This window comes from Protopterus annectens, chromosome 4.part0 (genome assembly GCF_019279795.1).
Source record: "Protopterus annectens isolate FY-2018-M chromosome 4.part0, PAN1.0, whole genome shotgun sequence".
NCBI lineage: Eukaryota > Metazoa > Chordata > Ceratodontiformes > Protopteridae > Protopterus > Protopterus annectens.
Genome location: NC_056733.1, coordinates 1220885446 through 1220907496, shown reverse-complemented (window position 1 = coordinate 1220907496; position 22051 = coordinate 1220885446). Strand labels below are relative to the sequence as shown.

Sequence of the window (22051 nt, the reverse complement as noted above, 5' to 3'; positions counted from 1 at the left end):
AACAAGGAAATGCAGTATTTATTGTATGCAGCTGAACAAGTTGGAAAGCATACTTTGCAATGTGGTTTTGATTCTTTAAAGGCCTCCTGCAGGGCTGCAGTCACTGGTTCTATAATTAGGAGGCATGCTTGGTTAAAGGAACAAAGTCTGCCTGATCATGTTAAAGCTAAATTATTAGATGCACCTTTACAGCATGATTCTTTGTTTGGTGTTAAGGCAGAAGAGGTGTTAAAGAAAATGGAGGACAAAGCTAAATCTATGCAAACGGTCAAAGATTTCTTACAAGTACAGCCACCTAGGTTTAGTAGACACTGGCCAACAAAGAATTGGTCCTTTCCTGTGTCAGACAGACCTCATAGGGGCAGATCCAGACACCCTAGAGGCAGAACCCAGGTGCAAGGATCATACTTCCCAAAGCAATGGGGGGCTTCTACCTCCAAAGTTGGAGAAGACAAATCACAACCATACAGGAAACAGTCTCAATGACTTCCCCCTGCCTGCACCAAGCATCCCCTGGCAGCACCATTAGGGGGAAAATTAGCACTTTTTTTCTCAAAATTGGCACATTATAACCCAGGACAAGTGGGTCCTAAATATCGTGTCACAAGGCTACAAGTTCCATTTCCATACCCTGCCAAAGGCAAATGGCTGGCCAGATCTGCCATAAAATCAATGGGCAGAGGCACAAAAACAAGTCTCATCCCTCATGGACATGGGGGCCTTTCAGCAAGTACCAAAACAAGAGCATGGACAAGGATTTTACTAAAGACTGTTCTTGGTACCCCGAAAGGACAAGGCCTGGAGGCCAATACTGGACCTATCTATTTTGAACACATTCCTGGATATACCAAAATTCAAGATGTTGACTTTGCAGCAGATTTTGCCCATGCTGGGCAAGAACGCTTGGCTTGTGACTTTAGACCTAAAAGAGCCATACCTGCGTGTCCCAATCAGACAAATATGCAGAAGATACCTCAGATTCAAGACTGGTTCAACCAATTCTCTGCACTGCCCTTTGGCTTATCTACTGCGCCCAGGGTCTTTACAAAGTGCCTGGCACCGGTAATTGCATTCTGCAGACAGAAGAGAACAAATATATCCTTACCTGGACGACTGTCTGTCTAATTCAAGCAGAGAACAAGGACGGTCTTCTACAGCATCTGGCGTTTGTGAAAAGAGTTCTAACATGCCTAGGGTACACAGTCAACTAAAAGAAATCAAAACTAGTACCCTCTCAAGAGATAATATTCCTGGGTGCAAGCTTGAATACAACTGCCCAGATGGCTTATCTCATGCCAGACAAACAAAAGCAACTGACTACCTATTTGTTGGCAACAAAGGCCCAGTTATCTGCAAGAAAAATTCTGCAGGCTTTGGGCTTCATGGCATCCTGCATCCTATTAATTCCATATGCAAGGCTGCATATGAGGAAACTTCAATGGTACCTAATAAGTGTTTGGACTCAACATTGTCACAGCTTGGAAACTAGGATTACTCTCATTCCCTGCCTGCAACAGGAGTTTTGATGATGGGCAAAGGCTTGTCACCAAAAACAAGGGACAGCCATTCACATTTCCCCCAGCCAGGCAGACACTAACAACGGATGCATCAGATTATGCCTGGGGGGGCCCCCATGGCAGGAAGATGCATTCAGGGCACATGGACCTCAAACCAAATGCATCTACATATCAATCGAAAAGAGATGTTATCAGTTCAAAATGCCCTGACAGCCTTCAAGGACCTACTTCAACCAGGACAACTACTGATAGACAGACAACACCACTGTCATGTGGTATATAAACAAGCAGGGGGGAACACATTCTTACCCCCTTTGCAGACTAGCCATGACTTTGTGGGACACAGCATTGACTTAACAAGTACATCTGCAGGCACAATTCCTGCCAGGAAGGAAAAATACTCTGGCAGATGAACTAAGCAGAAACCTCATGTATCCCTACGAGTGGCACCTGGATCCACAAGTCTTCAGCATAACAAAGAAATGGGGATGCCCGGACATAGTTCTATTTGCCTCCCCTCACAGCTACCAACTAAAAAGATTCTGCACAAGGATTTATCACAGACAAGCATGGAGAGTGGACGCCCTGTCTTTCAGCTGGAAAAACCTATCACTATATGCATTTCCCCCTCTGCCTCTCCTTCCCAAGGTACTCCTAAAGGTCAGACAGGAGAAGCCAAAGATGATACTGATTGCCCCAGACTGGCCCTGTCAGTACGGGTATCCAATACTAAAGGAGCTCGTCTCAATGCCCAGCTTGGACCTTACCTCTAATACCTCATCCGACTGTCCCAGCAAAACAGTCGGATCCTGCACAGCCAACTCAGAACTCTAAACCTGACAGCATGGCGAATAATGTATTCATACAAAACACACCTCTCAGTAAAGCTGTGTTGGATGTCATTTTGGAAGCCAGAAGGCCTAGTACTAGAAAGTTTTATGCAGGAAAATGGAAGAGATTTTGTGCTTGGAACCAGGCAAAAAGAACTGATACAGCTGTGCCAAATATTCCTCAGATTTTGCAATACTTAACTGAGATGCTGGACAAAGGCCTATCTTTTTCATCTATTAAAATTCATGCCTCTGCCATTTCGGCTCATTACAATGTAGAGCCACCAATCTTTTCTCATCCCTTATTAAAGCAGTACCTCGAGAGTCAAAAATTTAAGACCTCCAAAGAGATCACCAATGCCTGCATGGGACCTCAACTATGCCTTGGAAAAACTCACCTTGCCTCCTTTCGAGCCAGCTGCTACTGCTGATATAAAGTTTTTATCTTGGAAAACAGCTCTGCTCCTAGCAATAACTTCTGCAAGACGAGTTTCTGAGCTACAGGCACTCATGGCTGTGGAACCTTTTATGATTTTTTATACAGACAGGGTCTCTGAGGACAAACCCAACATTTATGCCTAAGGTGGTGTCCAGTGTGGCCCGCAACCAAACTATTCACCTGCCAACTTTCTATCCAAATCCACAAAACAAGGGGGAAAGAATTCTGCGTTCTTTGGACGTACACAGACAGCTTAGAGTTTACTTGGACAGAACCAAGGTTTTCAGAAAGACAGAGCGATTATTAGTGGCAAGTGCCTCAAGGATCACAAGGAAAGGCCATCTCAAAGCAGAATATTTCAAAGTGGATAGGCCACTGCATACGTTTCTGCTATGTACACCATGGCAAGCCAGTACCAAAGGGCATTAGGCCACACTCAACCAGAGCTGCAGCCACTTCAGCAGCCTTTCTCAGCGGAGTACCTACCCAAGGGCATTTTAGAGGCTGCTACTTGGAGTTCAGTGCACATCTTTACAAAGCACTATCATCTGCCATTCTACTCTAAATCCAGGGCAGGCTTTGCCACTGCAGTTCTGCAGGTCCTCATAGCCGTTCCTAATGCTGTTTAGCTCCAGCCTCCCAACCTTAGCTTTGGGACTCTACCCAAATGTAATGACTGCAACAGTGAAACATGAAGAACATAGTACAGTTGTGTACACTTACCATAAATGTAGATGTTCGAGTGTATTCACTGTTGCAGTCCAGGTTACCCACCCACCATCCCCCTTCTCTTCTGATGGAACTTATCTTTCCTTCTCTGATTTATACAACCTATGTGGTGTATTTGCTTGTAGATTAAGGTAAATTTGATATTGGTACATGTAATTATACATATATAAATTTTGGCTACCCTTTTGGGGGGCACCTGACATCTGGGGCAAGAAAAACTAAAGAAAATGGCGTCGGCTGCTGCTTTTATACCCCTGACAACCTGACGTCAGGGAAGGAGCGACAGCAGCCAACGCAGGACCCAGGACTTTGGAATTCAGGCCGGCTGAGGGCAACCTGCCAGCAGGATTACCCAAATGAAATGACTGCAACAGTGAATACACTCGAACATCTACATTTATGGTAAGTGTACACAACTGTAATTTCCTGCACACACATGTCTCAGGTTTGGGATGGGGGGGGGGGCAACTATAAACTGTCTCAAGGTACAGGCTCAATGGGAACCCTCTCTCTGGAGAAAACATATCAACGTGATGGAAATGACTGCTCTCCTGTCTCTAAAGACTTTCCCTACCTGTTATTCAACCAGGTCCCCTAGAGTCTTCACAGACGACACGTCTGTGATGTGGTATGTAAATAAGCAGGGGAGGACCAGATCATGCTTACTCTGCAGGCTAGCAATACAGGCATGGGATTTGGCCACCCAGTGCAATGTCACACTGCAGGTGGTCTACATCCCATCTCAGGACAACCATCAGGCAGATACCCTCAGCAGATCATTCTTTCAACGTCACGAATGGATGTTACACAGAGGTGTTTTCTTGGAGATTGCCCACCGATGGGGCACCCAACAGATCTGTTTGCCTCTTCTCAGAGCAGACAATTACAGCTCTTCTGTTCCAACCTCCCATCCCCACTAATGTGGAAAGTGGATGCCTTTTCAGTTTCTTGGAAGGGGCTGTTCCTTTATCCCCCCCTTCCCGCTCATTTGGAAAGTCCTGCTGAAAACTCAGAAAGGCAAACTGAAAATCTTGCTGGTCAAGGCAGCACTGGTTCTCCCTTCTATCTCTTGCCAAAGGCAATCACCACAAATTGCCTCACAAGGTGGATCTGCTCACATAACAGACTGGATCTCTTATTCATCCTCATCTGAAAACCCTCAGCCTGACCTTGTGGGTGATAAACGTCTGGTCCCTTTCATACACCTCTATTCTGCGGATGTGCCATCTGTCTTGCAGGAGGCCAGGAAACCCACTACTAGGAGATCCTATTTATCAAAATGGAAAAGGTTCCCCAGTTGGTGTCTTCATAGGCAACTAGACCCCTTCCAAGTGGATGTTCCTCTAGTCCTAGCCTACAGGTATGAGCTCCTAAAATCAGAACTTTCATGCTCCTTAGTGATAGTCCTTTTGTCAGCCATTTCCGCCTGCTTACCTATGGCTCTTACCCCTATTATCCAGATTGGAGGTCATACTTTTCCTTAAAAGGGTTCTCCATTTCGACCACCAAGGAAACCTAACCCTCCTCCATGGGACCTGAACTTCATACTGGAGAAAGTTACCACTATCACACCTTTGAAGTGGCAGCCTCTGCCACTTTAAAGATGTGCACCTGGAAGACTGTTTTGTTTAGTAGCCCTTACTTCATCTAGGAGAGTCTCTGAGCTGCAAGCACTCGTGGCCACTCCACCCTAATACTGTCTTCCACAAGGGTAGGGTAACTCTGCGTACAAATCCTTCCTTCATGCCCAAAGTGGTCAATGAACTGTCCCTTGACCAATCTATCCATTTACCCACGTTTTTCCCTCTGTCACAGAATGACAGTGCGAGAGTGCTCCATTCCCTTGGATGTTCAGACAACTTGAGGTTTTACCTGGCCAAGACTAAAGACATTTGAAAGTCCAATCAGCTCTTTGTATGTTTTCATCCCAAGGCCCTGGGGAAAGCTGTATCCAAACAGACAATTTCCTCCTTGACATGCAGAATTATTACCTTCTGTCACTCCTCCTATGGAAGAAAGTTGTCCCACTGTTAAAGCACACTCTGCTAGAGCAGTGGCCTCTCTTCAGGGGCCTTTCTCAAATTCCTGGGCACAAGGCAGCCACATGGTCTTCTGTATATAACTTCACCATGCCCCTCTGCAGAGCCACGGCAGGATTTCCTAGAGCCATCCTCCATGGTTTCCTGTAGACTGCTACCTCTTCCTCCTTCCTTTCTCCTGCTCGAGCTGTGGTACTCTACCACTAGTGAGAATACTGCAACATGTGAATAGAAGGATGTAGATTAGTTCTGTAAAATCTTACCTTGACCATAGATGTCCTTCTCTTCCATGTTGCAGTATTCATTCTCCCCCTCCTTCCCCCCTAGAGGACCTTTTCCCTTTCTGGATGGCATCCTTTCCTTTTCCTTAGACTGTTGTCCGATTGGGCAGTCAGTTCTGAGGTCTGTGCATACAGATTTCACATTTATAGCCCATGGTTTATGGCCTGTGTGACATCCCACGCACCTGACAGCAACCAGGCTTAAGCTTTGGCATAGGAGCCGGAAGTTCGGGTCGCCTAAGGCAGAGGATCCCCCCACTAGTGAGAATACTGCAACATGGAAAAGGACATCTCTGGTTATGGTAAGAGTTTACACAGTTAATCTATTCCATTTGAATATTTACAATTGTGGCAAATTCTTGTCAAAATTTTTTAGAAAGGCAAGAACTGCTGTATTAGTTTCTTTAATTTCATTTGCTGCTAAAAAGAACAGTGTTATTGAGCTGCATTCCTTTTGTCTAATATTTTCTAAGTCTGATATTTGTATGGATGCTGATATTGTAGAGCAGGACAAAGTTTTGTAGTGTAGCAATTTTTCTTTTATATATTTGTTTAAATTAGTTTTCCAGGGGTAGAATCCTGATCTTACTGGATCTTTTGTGCAAGCTTTATAGCTACAGACCAGAAAAAAAGTGTGAAAGACTGCACTTGTAAGAGAAGGACATAAGTAAACAAGTTTTCAGAGCAGTTGAGATTAACAGATATAAAGGTTACAGATGATGACATACACATGGCATTTGGGAACATGTTGAACATGTAGCTGGAAGAATATTTATTTAAACAATATTTCTATTATTTAGAACTTTAACAAATACAAAAGTTGTGTTTTTGAAAAACTAATTATATCCCTTTTTATTTAGGTGTATTTTTATAACTTAAGAACACGGGAATCTTCCTGGACCAAACCAGAAGGAGTGAAGATTATTCAGCAGACTGAACTTGCACCAGTGTTATCGGCTCAAGCACAAGCAGTGCATCCTGCTCATGCTGCACAGGTAGCTCAGGCAGCCCAAGCTGCTCATGTGGCTCAGACAGCCCATGCATCTCAAGGAACTCAAGGGTCTCCTGTGCCTCATGGGCCCCAGCCATCCCTTGGCCCACCACCAAGTATTGGTCCACCACTTCCTTCTCATGCACAGCAGCAGTCTCTTGGTCCCCCGCAACAGTCTCTTGGCCCCCCACAGCAACAGCAGCCACATGGGCCGCCACAGCAACAGCCCCATGGGCCGCCACAGCAACAAATATATGGTCCCCAGCAGCAGCAGCAGCAGCAACAGCAGCAGCAGCAGCAGCAGCAGCAGTCTCATGGTCCACATCATCAATCGTTTGGACCACAAAAGCAGCAGCAAGCCCATGGACCACCACCTCCCCAGCAGCAAGCCCATGGACCACCACCACCACAGCAGCAAGCCCATGGACCACCACCACCACAGCAGCAAGCCCACGGACCACCACCACCACAGCAGCAAGCCCACGGACCACCACCACCACAGCAGCAAGCCCATGGACCACCACCACCACAGCAGCAAGCCCACGGACCACAACAGCAGTCACATGTGTCTCAGGCATCCCACATGCCTCATGTCTCTCAGGCTTCCCACATGTCACAGGCTCCTCACTTGTCTCCAGCAACTCAAGTTTCACAAGCTTCTCATGTGCCTCATGCTTCTCACTTGTCTCCAGCTTCTCACATAACGCAGACGGTCCAAACAGCTCAGCCATCTCAAGTGGGGCAGACTGCTCAAGCTGCCCAGGTGGCGCAAGCTGCTCAAGTTGCCCAGGCAGCGCAGGCTGCCCAGGTGGCTCAGGTGGCGCAGGCGGCTCAGGCTGCCCAGGCGGCACAAGCTGCTCAAGCTGCCCAGGTGGCACAAGCTGCCCAGGCGGCTCAGGCGCAAGCTGCTCAAGCTGCCCAGGCGGCGCAAGCTGCTCAAGCTGTCCAGGCAGCGCAAGCTGCTCAAGCTGCCCAGGCGGCGCAAGCTGCTCAAGCTGCCCAGGTGACTCAGGTGACCCAGACTGCACAAGCTGCTCAGGCAGCACAGGCTGCCCAGTCTGCCCAGACTGCACAGCCAACTCAAGCTGCTCAAGTGCCTCAAGCTGCTCAAGCTGCCCAGGCAGCAAAAGTGGCTCAGGCTGCTAAGGCTCCACATTTAGCACAGGCCGCCCAAACAGCATCTTCTGTAGGTTCCAGTATGCCCGCAGCTAGTGGGACAACGACAGTCTCAGCATCGCCATCACCATCACCATCCTCTACTCAGTCTTCAGCATCATCTGCAGCAACTCCTCCAACTAGTAATTCCACTGCAGTCTCACGTGCCAGTACCCGTAAGTAGAACAAGAAATCTTTGTTGACTTTGACTTAAACCTTTTTAGTTGCTATAAAATATTTGTATATTTCTGAATATATGATGCTTTATTTCTGATTTCATTTGTACATGTTAAGAAGTTATTGGTGTTATTTTCCCTTACTTTGAGGAAACCATTTTATGTTTCTTTGTCGGGATAATGCAGTGATCATTTGTGACTGGCGAATTTTTAGATCTTCCCCAAAGATTGTCGAATAGCTGCCTCATTTTCTTCTAGGAGTCTTTGTGTACTGGAAGGATATCTGGGCAGAAGTCCATAATATTTGTAAAGGTGTTGAATTGTAGAGCTGGGGACCTTATTTGCTTCAGCCACTATATTTAATGGTTCTGAGGAGGTTGCTTAATGGTTTTGTGCTCTGTTTTCTCCCTCAAAATATCCTAGTAGACTTTTTGTACTTGCTAGTAAGCCAAATTTCTTTCACAAGAGTTATAATCTGTGTATTTGTTTTTCCAGAATCTCTCAACCATCATAGTAAAACAGACATCAGCAAATTAGTCACTTTACTTTTGTGTCTTAGAGCTGTGGTGCAGCATATAAGCGCATTTGAGTTGGAGATTGGAACTCTGCTGTTCTTGCTTTTTTTTTTCCGTCTAAAGGGAGTACGAATAAAAGTTGCTCTGTCATAACAGTGAGGTGCATCATAGTATTTGATCAGAAAATGTCCTTGTATATTTATTAGGCAAACGTTAAAAAAACTGAATGCCCAGTCTCAGAGAGAGTGACCTACAGTGGACAATGTATGCAAGGGGGGTGTGAATCAAACAAGGGAATGTAAAGAATATCTCAGTAGGTACTAAGCATTTCTGCAAAGTATCATAAATTCTTATAATTTTGTCATAGGTTTGTCTGAAATGCCTACCTAGAAGGATTTGACATGTCTTACTGCCTCTCATGTTATATGTCCTCCTATTTCATGTTGCAGTATTCGTAACATGAGAGATTCCCCACCTAGGCGACCTGAACGTCTGGCCAGTATACCAAAGACTTGAGCCTATTGCAAGGTATGTGTGATGTTGCACACAGGATACAGCCTACGTAGGCCATAAAGTTGACGTCTGCACATACTTTCCTCAGAACTTGTCTGCCACTAGTCCGAACACCAGCTTCTACCATTCGTTTGATCTCTGAAGCTTCTTTACTTTCAGATAAGTGCCCAGTTGGGGGAAATTTTTATTTGTGCTTTTGCTATTGCATATTTGTCTTAGGTTAATGTCAGCCAAGAAGGGCAAGTGCTACTGTGGAAGACCGATTCCACATAGACAGTTACGATCAGTGTCTTTTCTGCCTGTGGTCTGCCCATGACTACAGGGCCTTCACCCATCTGTCAGCTGTTTGTTCCTAAGATGCTTCACAAGTCTGTAAGCCCTTAACTTTTACCCAGAGAACCAGAGATTAAGCAGTTAGCACATTCTAAGGAAGGTGCCTTGGGTCTGTCGGGTGAGCCTCTGAAGAAGGTGAAAAATGTAAGGCCTGAATCTTCAGCTGTGCCTCTGATCCTGGACAATCCCTCTTGAGGCTAGTGAAGACCCGGAGTGTCTGGTCCTCTTCCCTCAACTGGTACTATTTTAGAAGCTGTTAGGGAGGGTTCCATAAGCATGTCTGCAGAGGCATTGCAGACATCTGTTACGGCCGGTAAGGGGGAACCACGGCTCGCTCCTTCAGACATAATTTGCAGTACCTCTCCTGCTTTAATGGTAGAGGATTTGCCGACATCGGTGCCTGAGCCTAGACCTATGTCAGCCCAACCTTCCCAGCCTAGGACAGGTCTTCCACAGAAGAAGTAAAAACAAAACCATTGTTCTCCTGCTCAGGATCCTTCCCCAGATTGGCAAGTCTTTTCTCGGGGAATCCTGAATGCCACCTTCTACTTGGCACCTATTCCTATATCACTTCCATCTCCTTTAGCTAGGACTGCTGTTGTGGAGCAAGAGGCCTCTGAAGATGAGGATTCATCTTCAGATGAGTTTCTGGCGTATTCCACACTGACTCCCCCAGGTTATGCTTCCCCTGAAATAGACTCTAGTCATTGGGACTTGCCGGAGGACGATATTTCCTTTGGTGAGACTGTTTCAAAGATGAGATTTTTTTTTTTTCAAGTGAGAAAGCTCTCAGGTTTCAGAAGTACAAATGAGTTACTATGACCTCTTACAAATAGATTCTCCTTCACCTTCTGCACTATTCCACCTGTGTTGCCAGCTTTTCAGGACGCTTTTCTTTCAGTATCCAAAAGCACTGATTCCCAGCCTCCTGCACCCAAAAGGACAGGCTAGTTTTATAAAGTAGAAAATGTAACAAAAATGGCTTCAGGGTACAGAAAGGTGCAGAAGAGGAGTAATCAAAAAAGAAAGTAAACTGCACCAAACTTCCACGAGCCAACAACGTTTATTGCATAAACACACAGAAAAAATGTGAGCGCTTTCGCAACTATCAATATCGTTTTTTTCAGACAAATAGCATGCAGTAAAAAACAGTTTAAATATCATGTGAAGCTAATTAATATTTCGCCACTCAGTTAATCAGACACTTAAACATTTAAAAGTATATGCACAAATATATAAATAGCTAACAATAATTAAGAGCATAACTTAAACAAATAACTCCTATCACTAAAAACAATATAAATAAGTACACAAATTAAAGCTGCTAAGTATTAGAGAAAAAAATTGTGTTTATATATATATATATATATATATATATATATATATATATATATATATATATAATCTCCTAATGCTTGAGGCGACGTACCTTTAAAAAAAGTTTCAGAGAAGTCATCCCATTCAATACTGGAGGTCTCTCTGCAGTAAGTAAAATAATCCATTCCTGCTTTACACCTTCAGTCTGACTCTGTGTTTCCTCCTCGTATGTTAGGGTGTATAACTTGGATGACTAGGAATTGGCTAATGCACTACTCTCATTATTATTATCTCTCATATACTCTAAAATCCTGTCCTTGAATAGATGTTCTTCGTGTTTCACTGTTGCAGTCGTTACATTTGGGTAATCTGCTTGCATGTTGCCCTGATTAACAAAGTCTTGGGTCCTGCGTCAGTTGCTGTCCCTTCTTCCATGACGTCAGGTCGTCAGGGGTATAAAACATGCAGCTGGCGCCATTACATCAGTTTTTCTTGCCCCAGATGTCAGGTGCCCCCAGAATGGAGAGCAATTAAACATAAAAACACAAAGGTATATCTCCAACAAAAAAGCAAATACACAAAAAAGGCTTTTAAGCATAGTAAAGGAAAGTAGAGGTTTAGCCAAAAGAAGTTAGGGGGCAGGAGGGAGGGTAACCAGGACTGCAACAGTGAATACACTCTAACATCTGCATTTATGGTAAGTGTACACAACTGTACTGTGTTCTTCGTGTTTCACTGTTGCAGCCATTACATTTGGGTAGATTCCCAAAGCTATGGTTGGGAGGAGGAATTTAGATAGCATTAGGGCCAACTATAAGGCCATGCAAGACTGCAGTGGCAAAGCCAGCTCTGGATTTAGAGAAAATTGGCAAATGATAATGCTTGGTGAAAGTATGTACAGAACTCCAGGTAGCAGCTTCTAGGATGTCCCTGGTAGGAACGCCTCTGAGAGAGGCTGTAGAAAGTAGATGCAGCCCTGGTGGAGTGAGGTCTGATCCCCTGGGGGATAGGTTTTCCATGGTGCTTATAGCGGAAATGAATGCAATGGCTTATCCGTTTAGAAATGGTTTGTTTTGAAATAGCCTTCCCTTCTGCCCCTGCAGCAAATGCTACCAGCAGTTCAGATTTTCTTTGAGGTTTAGTCCTGTCGAGGTAGAATCTAAGTTGTCTTTGCACATCCAAGGAATGCATTGGGAGAAAAAAATCAACAAGTAGCTGTATATATTGAAAACTAAACTGTAGGTTTAGTTCCTGCCACCTCTTAAGCAAGTCCGGATAAGTTTCCCCATAACTTGGGCATATTAAGGATCCTGAGACCTCGTGGGATGACTTTATGTTCAAGAGATGCTTGTAGATGTAGACGTTGCCATTGCCATTTCTTGTGTTTGTACATTTTATTCTCAAGTTCTCGGTACTCCTTCAAAAACTCTTGTAGCTGGTTTATTTGTACTACTATAATAAAGAGAGCAGTGCATTAGCAAATCATGTGAGACAGATTATACACACACATTTAAATTCCTAGTCATCCAAGTTATACACCCTAACATACGAGGAGGAGACATTGAAAATCAGACTGAAGGTGTAGAGCAGGAATGGATTCTTTTACTTAATGCTGAGCGACCTCCAGGATTGAATGGGATGACGTCTCTGAAACCTTTTTTAAAGCTCGTCGCATTAAGCATTAGGAGATGTATTTTTATTTATATATATATATATATATATATATATATATATATATATATATATGTATATACCCACACACACATACCCCCCACACACACAATGTTTTCTCTAATGCTTACCAATTTTAAATTGTGTATTTATTTATATTGTTTTTAGTGATGGGAGTTGTTTGTTATGCTCTTAATTACTGTTAGTTATAGTAGCTATTTATATATTTGTGCATATACTTTTAAATGTTTGTGTCTGATTAACTTTGAGTGGCGAAATATTAGTTAATTAGCTTCACATGATATTTAAACTGTGCTATTTGTCTGATGAAGCGATATTAATAGTCACAAAAGCACTCACTTTTTTTCTGTGCGTTTATGCAATAAACGTTGCTGGTTCGTGGAAGTTGGTGCAGTTTACTTTCTTTTTTGATCACTCCTCTTTTGCACCTTTCTGTACCCTGAAGCCGTTTTTGTTATATTTTCTACGTTGTACTTTTGTTCGGTGTAAGGGACACGCTAGCAGCGTTCTACATAGATCCATCTGTCCAAGAAGAATTGCCACATGGCTTGAATGACCGTTTCCTCCATATCCTGAATGTGCAGGAGAATTCACCATTGGATATAAACTCTATATGTGATGCTGATACTGATAGTATAGATAACCAGCTACCAGAGTTTCTGAAGCAGTACCGAGAACTTGAGAATAAAATGTACAAATACAAGAGATTGCAATGGCAACGTCTACATCTACAAGCATCTCTTGAACATAGTCATTCCACGAGGTCTCAGGATCCTTAATATGCCCAATTATGGGGAAACGTATCCGGACTTGCTTAGGAAGTGGCAGGAACTAAACCTGCAGTTTAATTTTCAATATATACAGCTACTTGTTGATTTTTTTTCTCCCAGTGGAGTACGAATTGAAAAATATCGCTTCAGAACATAGAATCTCGACGACTTTTTCAATGGATGTTATGAATGATAAAATGGATCAACTACGGGAAAATATAACCTCTTATGAAAAAAGATTACAGATGACTAAACTTAAAAATTTACAGACACACAAAAAGAATTTTGAGAGAAATTATGTATTTTCCTGGCCGAGGGAACAGATTAGGTCTGTGGCCAGTGAGAATGCCCACCCAAATAATGACTGTTTGGATAACGGGTTCAACAATCCTAGCAATAGGTTGACTCCCCAGGCACAAACAGTACAGCGGGGAAGTATTAGCTACGTGCGTAGAAGACGTAGCCACCGTTTGCCAGGAGCTAGCTTGTGCTAGCAACATTTTTTCAAACAATTTTTAATGATTGTAAACCGACGGAGCCAGGAACGGCTTCACAAGACCGATGACGGAATGCCACTAACGACAATGATGGTGTTTTTAGAACACAACAAAACGACAGGTTTTGCGTTGAAACAACCGTTGCCTGTCAACACCCGTTCGAGGAGTCTAACCAGACAAGGGAAGGCTCAGAGACACTGGAGTGTAGAACGAAACTCCCAATACACCAAACGGAGGCAAATTTAGATTCAGGTTTGATTTTTAACATATCCTCTGTTACGCTCACTGAAGAACAGTTTGAATTATTGAATAAAGGCCTCGCCTTTATTCCTGCCAGGAGGGCAAATCATGCTATGCTTACGGATTTGAGATTGTTAGGCAGAAACTTATCGCTGAAAGATTTGTTTGCATCTAACAATGGTATTAATAATGATGAGTTGACTAAATGCAAAAGACCTAGTACTTGTATACCGCATTTGCATCCTGCCATACAAACTTTTATTAACATCTGTGAAACTGAGTTTAGACATTTATTTGCACAAGGAACTAGTTTCAACAATATGACTTTGGGTGAGAATAGGGCATTGAATGAGCTTGAATGTATGTATTCAGTGGAAATTAAACAAGCTGATAAGGGAGGGGGCATTGTTCTAGTAGATAAAGTATATTTGAAGCAGATGAACATTTTACTACAGGACTCTAATACATATCCGTGTATTTCCAAGACTGCCGTTAGTGGAATTATTGAAAGAGTGTCTTTTTTGATATTTGATCTGTTGATGACCCGTCTGATTGATAAGCATTTATTTAGATTTTTTAACACTAAGACCCCTTTAATCCCGAAGATGTATGGCCTACCTAAGATGCACAAGGATGATAAGGTACCACCAATGAGACCTATAGTGTCCGGTGCAGGTTGGTGCACCGAACTACTATCTATATATGCGGAAGGCCAGTTACGTCAATTGCTTGAAGACTGTCATACGATTCTCAAAGACACTAAGACTTTTCTTGAAAGATTGCAGAATAGAATAACAACAATTGATAGTGATTATATGTTTGTGTCCATGGATATTGAGTGTCTCTCTACATCTATTCCAAATGTGTGGGGCATAGACAAAGTAAGAGAATTTTTAACTTTGAATAGATGCTTTGATGATAAGATTTTACTTGTTTGTAGTTTGATAAGAGCTTAGATTGGAGAACAATGTTTTTGAAAATCAGTTTTATCTTCAAAAGACTGGCGTGGCTATGGGCACTGCATGTGCCTATAGCTACACCAATTTTGCTTTGGTATCATGGGAGCAATGATTTCCTTTATCGGACAGCAATGAGTTCCTTGGTAACATCCTGTGGTATGTCCGTTTTGTTGACTGTATTTTTTTGTTTTGGAAAGGTGATAATTATGATTTACAAAGGTTTGTTGGCTATATGCACAGTACGACTGAGAAGTTTACTTATCAGTTTTCCACCACTGAACTTAATTTTTTAGATGTGACTGTTAAGAAATCAGAGTTGAATTTGTTGCAGAGCAGTATTTTTAGAAAACCAGCTAGAAAGAATGCCCTACTACACAGAGTATGCACCCAAGACCATACCGAGAAGTGTACTGAAGGGACAAGTTTTATAGGGTGCTTAAGCTACATAACAATGACGAAGAAGCACATATGGCGCTTGATGCTGTCCAAGAGTTTTTAGTTAGGGGCTACTCTAAGAGATTATTGACAATATAGATGAAGCCTGGACACGGAGAGGTGATAGGTGTAAACCATACCTGAGTGATATGGCACACACTTCTGAATCCGTCCCTACTACAAATGATTTTAGAGTTGTTTTCCAGTATTCAAGTGATATCAATGAATATGTCTGCCTGTCATTTGTTTTATGGTAGAGATGTTGTTTTAAACAATTATTCCTAAAAGAAAAGGAAGGAACATTACCAATCTTGTCCATCAATCCTGGTACTTCCTGTAAAATACTCCAATGTTTTTTTAATGACAGACAGACATATTCATTGATATCACTTGAATACTGGAAAACAACTCTAGAGCGAGAGATATTTCCGGTCCGAAGGACCAATCTGTCAAAGGAAAAATATACTTTAAAAATGATCAGTACACGGTAAGTTCAGGTTAAGGCACTTTAATCTTAAATCTTGCAGCAAGGAAACAAAAACGTGCTAATACAGAGTTTGTCTTGAATCAGGAAATACCAACATTTTCTAATAAGACATTGCCTACCAAGCTGACGTAGTAAATCACACGTTTTAACATCATCATTACATAGCAGTTGTTTTCATGCTTTTCTGCTTGTACCATCAGTTTTTGTGAGAAACTTCCTAAGAAAAACAACGTGGCCTTGGCTACCACCGGTTAGATATATGCAATGTTACCATTCAAGGTACTACGGCTAATTTGAGCACAAAGCAAGCATAGATTGCAGTTCATTTCTCCAACAGTTCTTTGTCTGTCTTTATCTCTTCCTTCTGCAGTTGTGCACGTTCTCATACCACGAACAGAGCTAATTGTTCAAAATCATAACATTATAGAATATAGCATTGTTGATTCATTGCTTCCTGACCTAGCAGATAATCACCTGTTTTTCAAGTATATTTCCAAAAGGCGCAAACATGAATTTTGCTGTGCTAGCAGTTACTAGGTCAGAGGGCATCTTGCAAGTTTCAGAAAGCACACTGCAGTTTCAAAAGCATCTTTTAGTCTCATATAAAACTAAACTGTATGTAAAATAGTATATATAAAATAGAATGAAAAACGTGTTAAATCTTTTAGTTTCTAATTAGCATTAAGCACACACATTAATACATATTTTTCTAACAAGACTGTATCCAGATTTTTGCATCGTGGTCACCTAGGTTCCACATCCACTAAGAGCAAGAGAATTAGTATTTTAGCCTTCATTACCAAAAGACATTGAATAAAGTACTTTCATCTTGTTCAGTATGCAGTAGTACTAGACCGCATTTGCAAAGAGAACCACTTCAGCTAAGTCCAGTTCCTGAACTACCATGGTCAACAGTTGCAGCTAATATCTTTGAGTGGAACAATCAACACTACTTAGTTTTGGTAGACTCTTATTCGAATTGGTTTGTGACTGCTACAAACATCCACTGCTGTTACTAAGCTGAAATGTCATTTCTCAGTTCATGGTAGTCCCCACAAACTTCTTTCTGACAATGGTACTCAGTTTACTAGCCAGTTTTGGAAATTTGCAAAAGACTGGGACTTTGTACATGTCACTAGTAGTCCTGAGTATCCTCAGTGTAATGGTCCAGCTGAACAGAGTGCAAACCAGATGTTCATCGTGCTATGCTGTTGCAGTCATCACACTTGGGTTATCCTGCCGTCAGGCGGTCCCGCAGTCGGCCTGAATTCCAAAGCCTTGGTTCGGCGTCGGTTGTCGTTGCTTCTTCCCTGACGTCAGTGCGGCAGGGGTATAAAAGAGGCAGCCAACGCCATTTTCTTCAGTCTTTCTTGCTGCGCGGTGCCCGAAGCAGAAGCGGTTCGCAAGTGCCAGTCGGCCAGCTCCTGAGATTTTCGAACAGAATTTCAGCCGAAGTTTTCTATAAAGCTAAGTACCCCGTTGGGGAAACTTTTCTTGCCTCAGACCGATGTCAGACAAAGTTAATAATTGTATTTCTTGTGGGAAGCAAATACCTCATAAGGATTTTCATTCTTATTGTATTCCTTGCCTAGGCCCAGACCACGACATTTTTGGTTGTCGGTTTTGCGCTAGGTTCAATAAATGCACTATTAAGCGTCGGGCACCGCCCGACATTAGTTTGGCAGAAAATTCAACTACGTTATGTCGTCGGAACCTCCGACAACCGCTGTGTTTAAAAAATGCAAGGACAAAGACCGGCAACCTAGACCAGATACCGAGGTCTCGGTTAGGCCTGCCGCTGGATCTTCAGTATTCAGTGAGGCGCCTACGCAGCCCCTGACTATCACAGATTTAGAAAATACGAGTACCTCTGAGTCGGAATCTACTGGGCCACTGGAGCAGTTTCCTCCTCAACTCGCGGACGCCAGCCCTGGCGGCAATCTGGAGACTATGGACAGGCCTTCGGTTTCAGAATGCATCTTTAAACTGACTACTCTCTCCGTTAAGTCATACGCTAAGCTTGCAAAGGTTAAGAAACCGGGCCCACAGACTCCCACACAGGCCCCTATGCCTAAAAAAACAGATGCTCAAAATGGCGGAGGACCTGATTACCCTTATCAGAGGTTCCCAGCCCCCTCCTGACAAAAGGCCTAGACTGGAGGAATATTTACCTCCTCCTGACCAGGAATCCATTTCCTCAGCAGACTCTGAGGAACCGGAATTACACCTTCCCTCTCTATGAAGACTCAGATGCTGAGGAGTCTATTCCCTCCGTTTCCCTCCCTGAAGACTTCTCTTTTGAGGAAACCCTGCACACCATGAGAGAGCATTTCCACTGGGAAGGACAAGATTACTCTGACTCCAAGAAAAGACTCCGTGAGTTTCTTCTTCTACCTCAGCATAGACCCCTAGCCATTCCTCCTGTTTTAGACATTCTGGATGATGTCTACACTGAATCCAGTCTAAATCCAGATTCCTTGCCTCCAGCACCACCTAAACCAGACAGATACTATTGAGTCCCTGACTCTCACAAGTTTTTATATAAAAGCCCTGCTGCAGACCCAGAAACCATTTCCCATGGTCCCAAAGGGGTTAAGGTCTCTACTGCTAAGAATCCACTACCTGCGGAAAGAGATTCTAGGGCATTAGAAAGATGGGGGAAAAAATGTATACCTCTGCCACTTTGGCCATGCGGGCATTAAACTGCCAATTCCACATGATTAAATACCAGCAGTACTTGCTTACTCAGTTAAAACAGAAAATGATCCCTCAAACAGATCAACTAGATTTCAAAGGGATGCAAGATTTGTTGCATGCAGCAGAACAAGTAGGAAAACATACCTTGCAGTGTGGTTTTGATTCTTTGGAGACCTCGTGTAGAGCAGCAGTCACAGGGTCTGTAATACGTAGACATGCTTGGCTAAAAGAGCAGCCCTTACCAGAACATGTCAAAGCAAAGTTACTGGATGCTCCACTGCAAAAGGATGCATTATTTGGTGTCAAAGCAGAGGAAGTTTTAAAGAAGATGGAAGAAAAGGCAAAATCAATGCAAACAGTTAAAGATTTTTTACAGGTACAACCTCCTCGCTTCAGCAGAAAGTGGCCATCAAAAAACTGGTCCTTTCCTGCTTCAGACAGACCCCAAAAGGGCAGGTACAGACGCCCTAGGGGCAGAGGCCAGGCACAAGGTACCTTCAGGCCTAGATAATGGCAAACAACAACTCAAAAAGGGGGAGACGACAGATCTCAACCCTTCAGAAAACAAACTCAAATGACTTTCCTCTTCGCCTGCCAAGCAAAATTGCCCAGGCAGCACCTCTAGGAGGAAAACTGGCTCTCTTACCACTAAATTGGCACATCATAACAAAGGACAAATGGTTTCTGGATATTATTACCCGAGGCTACAGATTTCTTTTTCACACTTTACCACGGATGAGAGGCATGCCAAATCTGCCAACAAACCAATGGGCAGAGGCACAAAAGTAAATTTCAGCTCTCATGAACATGAAAGCAATTCAAAAGGTACCTGCAAAAGAGCAAGATCAAGGATTTTACTCAAGACTGTTTCTAGCACCAAGAAAGGACAAAGCCTGGAGACCCCTTTTAGACCTTTCAATTCTAAACACGTACCTGGACATTCCCAAATTCAAAATGCTCACACTACAGCAGCTTCTTCCCATGCTGGGCAAGGAGTCCTGGCTGGTAACATTGGACCTCCAAGAGGCATACCTGCATGTCCCCATCAGACAATATTGCAGAAGATACCTCAGATTTTTGGCAGGCACAACGCATTATCAATTCTCTGCATTGCCCTTTGGCCTATCTACTGCACCCAGAGTATTCACGAAATGCCTGGCATCAGTAATTGCATACTGCAGACAGCGAGGAATAAAAATTTATCCATATCTGGATGACTGCCTGATCCAAGCGGACAGCAAAGACATCCTACTACAGCATCTGGCATTTGTAACAAAGTTGCTAAGTTGCCTAGGGTGCACAGGAAACAAAAAGAAGTCAAAACCAATATCCTCACAAGAAATAATTTTCCTGGGTGCCAGCTTGAATACAAAGGCCCAGATGGCTTACCTCACGCCAGACAAGCAAAAACAACTGGCTCAGTACTTCAAAAAGATGGCAACTTCTACCCAGCTCACTGCAAGGAAATTCCTGCAGGCATTGGGGTACATGGCATCCTGCATTCAACTAATTGCATATGCAAGGCTGCATATGAGAAAACTACAATGGTACCTAAAAAGTGTATGGTCCCAACACAGACACAGCCTCGAACCAAGTATAACTCTCATTCCCTGCCTTCAAAAAGAGTTTCTATGGTGGGCTGAAGCATGCCAAGCAAACAAGGGCCTTCCTTTTGTCTCACCTCCAGCAAACCAAACCTTGACAACAGATTCATCAGACTACGCCTGGGGTGCACACATGGCAGGACAATGCATACAGGGCAAATGGTCTGCAAACCAAAGACAACTACACATCAATCAAAAGGAGATGCTAGCTGTAAAAAATGCACCAACAGCCTTCAAGGACCTCTTGCATCCAGGACAACTTCTAATAAGGACGGACAACACCACAGTTATGTGGTACATAAACAAACAAGGAGGAATGCACTCCTACCCACTATGCAGACAGGCAATGGACTTGTGGAACACAGCATTAACTTACCAAGTATATCTGCAAGCACAATTCCTGCCAGGAAAAGAAAACATTTTGGCAGACATTTTAAGCAGAAATTTGACAGACCCTCACGAGTGGAGACTACACCCACAAGTATTTGCAATGATAACTCAAAGGTGGGGACCACCAGACATAGATCTGTTTGCCTCAACCAACAATTGCCAGCTACAAAAATTTTGCACAAGGACTTAACATCCCCTGGCCTGGAAAGTGGATGCCCTATCATTCAGTTGGACAGCATTGTCAATCTACGCCTTCCCACCTCTGCCTCTACTGACCCAGGTATTACTGAAAGCTAGATCAGAGAGACCAAAGATGATCCTCATTGCTCCGGACTGGCCACGTCAACACTGGTACCCACTACTAAGAAACTTGACTCACAGCCCTCCATGGATCTTACCTCAATTCCCTCTGCTGTTAACCCAACAAAACTCTCAGATCCTTCACAGTCAACTAAGGACCTTAAATCTAGCTGCATGGAAAATAGCTTAAATTATCAAACAACACTTCTCTCAAAGGACGTCCAGAATGTCATTTTGGAGGCCAGGAGGCCCAGCACCAGAAAAACTTACTCAGACAAATGGAAAAGATTTTGTGTATGGAGCCAGGCCAGAAGCCGAAATCCTTGCATCCCAAATTTTCCGCACATACTCCAATATCTAACCGAGATGCTACACAAAGGTCTTTCTTTCTCATCCATAAAGATCCATGCCTCAGCCATTTCAGCTCAATATGATATGGTTCCTCCCATTTTCTCTCATCCTTTGCTAAGGCAGTTTCTCAGAGGGGCAAAAAATACAAGACCCACTAGAAAACCACCAACTCCAACTTGGGATCTAAATTTTGTTCTGGAAAAATTAACACTTCTTCCTGTCGAACCAGCCTTTTCAGCAGAGCTTCAATACTTGCCATGGAAGACAGCCCTGCTGCTGGCTATCACCTCAGCACGCAGAATCTCAGAACTGCAGGCACTTATGGCAGTAGAACCTTTCATCATTTTCCATCAGGACAGAGTATCTTTACGCACCAACCCTTCCTTCATGCCAAAGGTAGTATCCAGTGTGGCTCTCAGTCAGACCATACACTTGCCCACCTTTTATCCAAACCCACAGAATAAAGAAGAAAGACTCCTTCACTCTTTGGACATTCACAGACAGTTACGTTACTGTTTGGACAAGACAAAGGGCTTCAGAAAATCTGACCAACTCCTTGTATCTTATGCACCAGGCTCAGAAGGAAAGGCTGTTTCAAAACAGACCATCTCCAAATGGATAGCACATTGCATCTGCTTTTGCTACTCACACCACGGGAAAACAGTGCCTGCTTAGTGTTAGGTCTCACTCTACCAGGGCTACAGCAACCTCAGCAGCCTTCCTCCGAGGAGTCCCAACAAAGGACACTCTGGAGGCAGCTACCTGGAGTTCAGTACACACCTTCACCAAGCATT

At 43.4% G+C, this 22051-nt stretch overlaps 1 protein-coding gene across 1 annotated transcript in view; it reads left to right on the top strand.

Moving 5' to 3' along the window:
• Positions 1 to 6320: 6320 nt before the first annotated feature.
• TCERG1 (transcription elongation regulator 1) overlaps positions 6321 to 22051 on the top strand; it is a 2274660-nt gene continuing 2258929 nt past the window's right edge. Inside the window, exons 1-2 of the mRNA XM_044069876.1 lie at positions 6321 to 6335; positions 6696 to 8157. Coding sequence (XP_043925811.1) covers positions 6321 to 6335; positions 6696 to 8157 — 1477 coding nt within the window. The remainder of the gene's footprint in view (positions 6336 to 6695; positions 8158 to 22051) is intronic.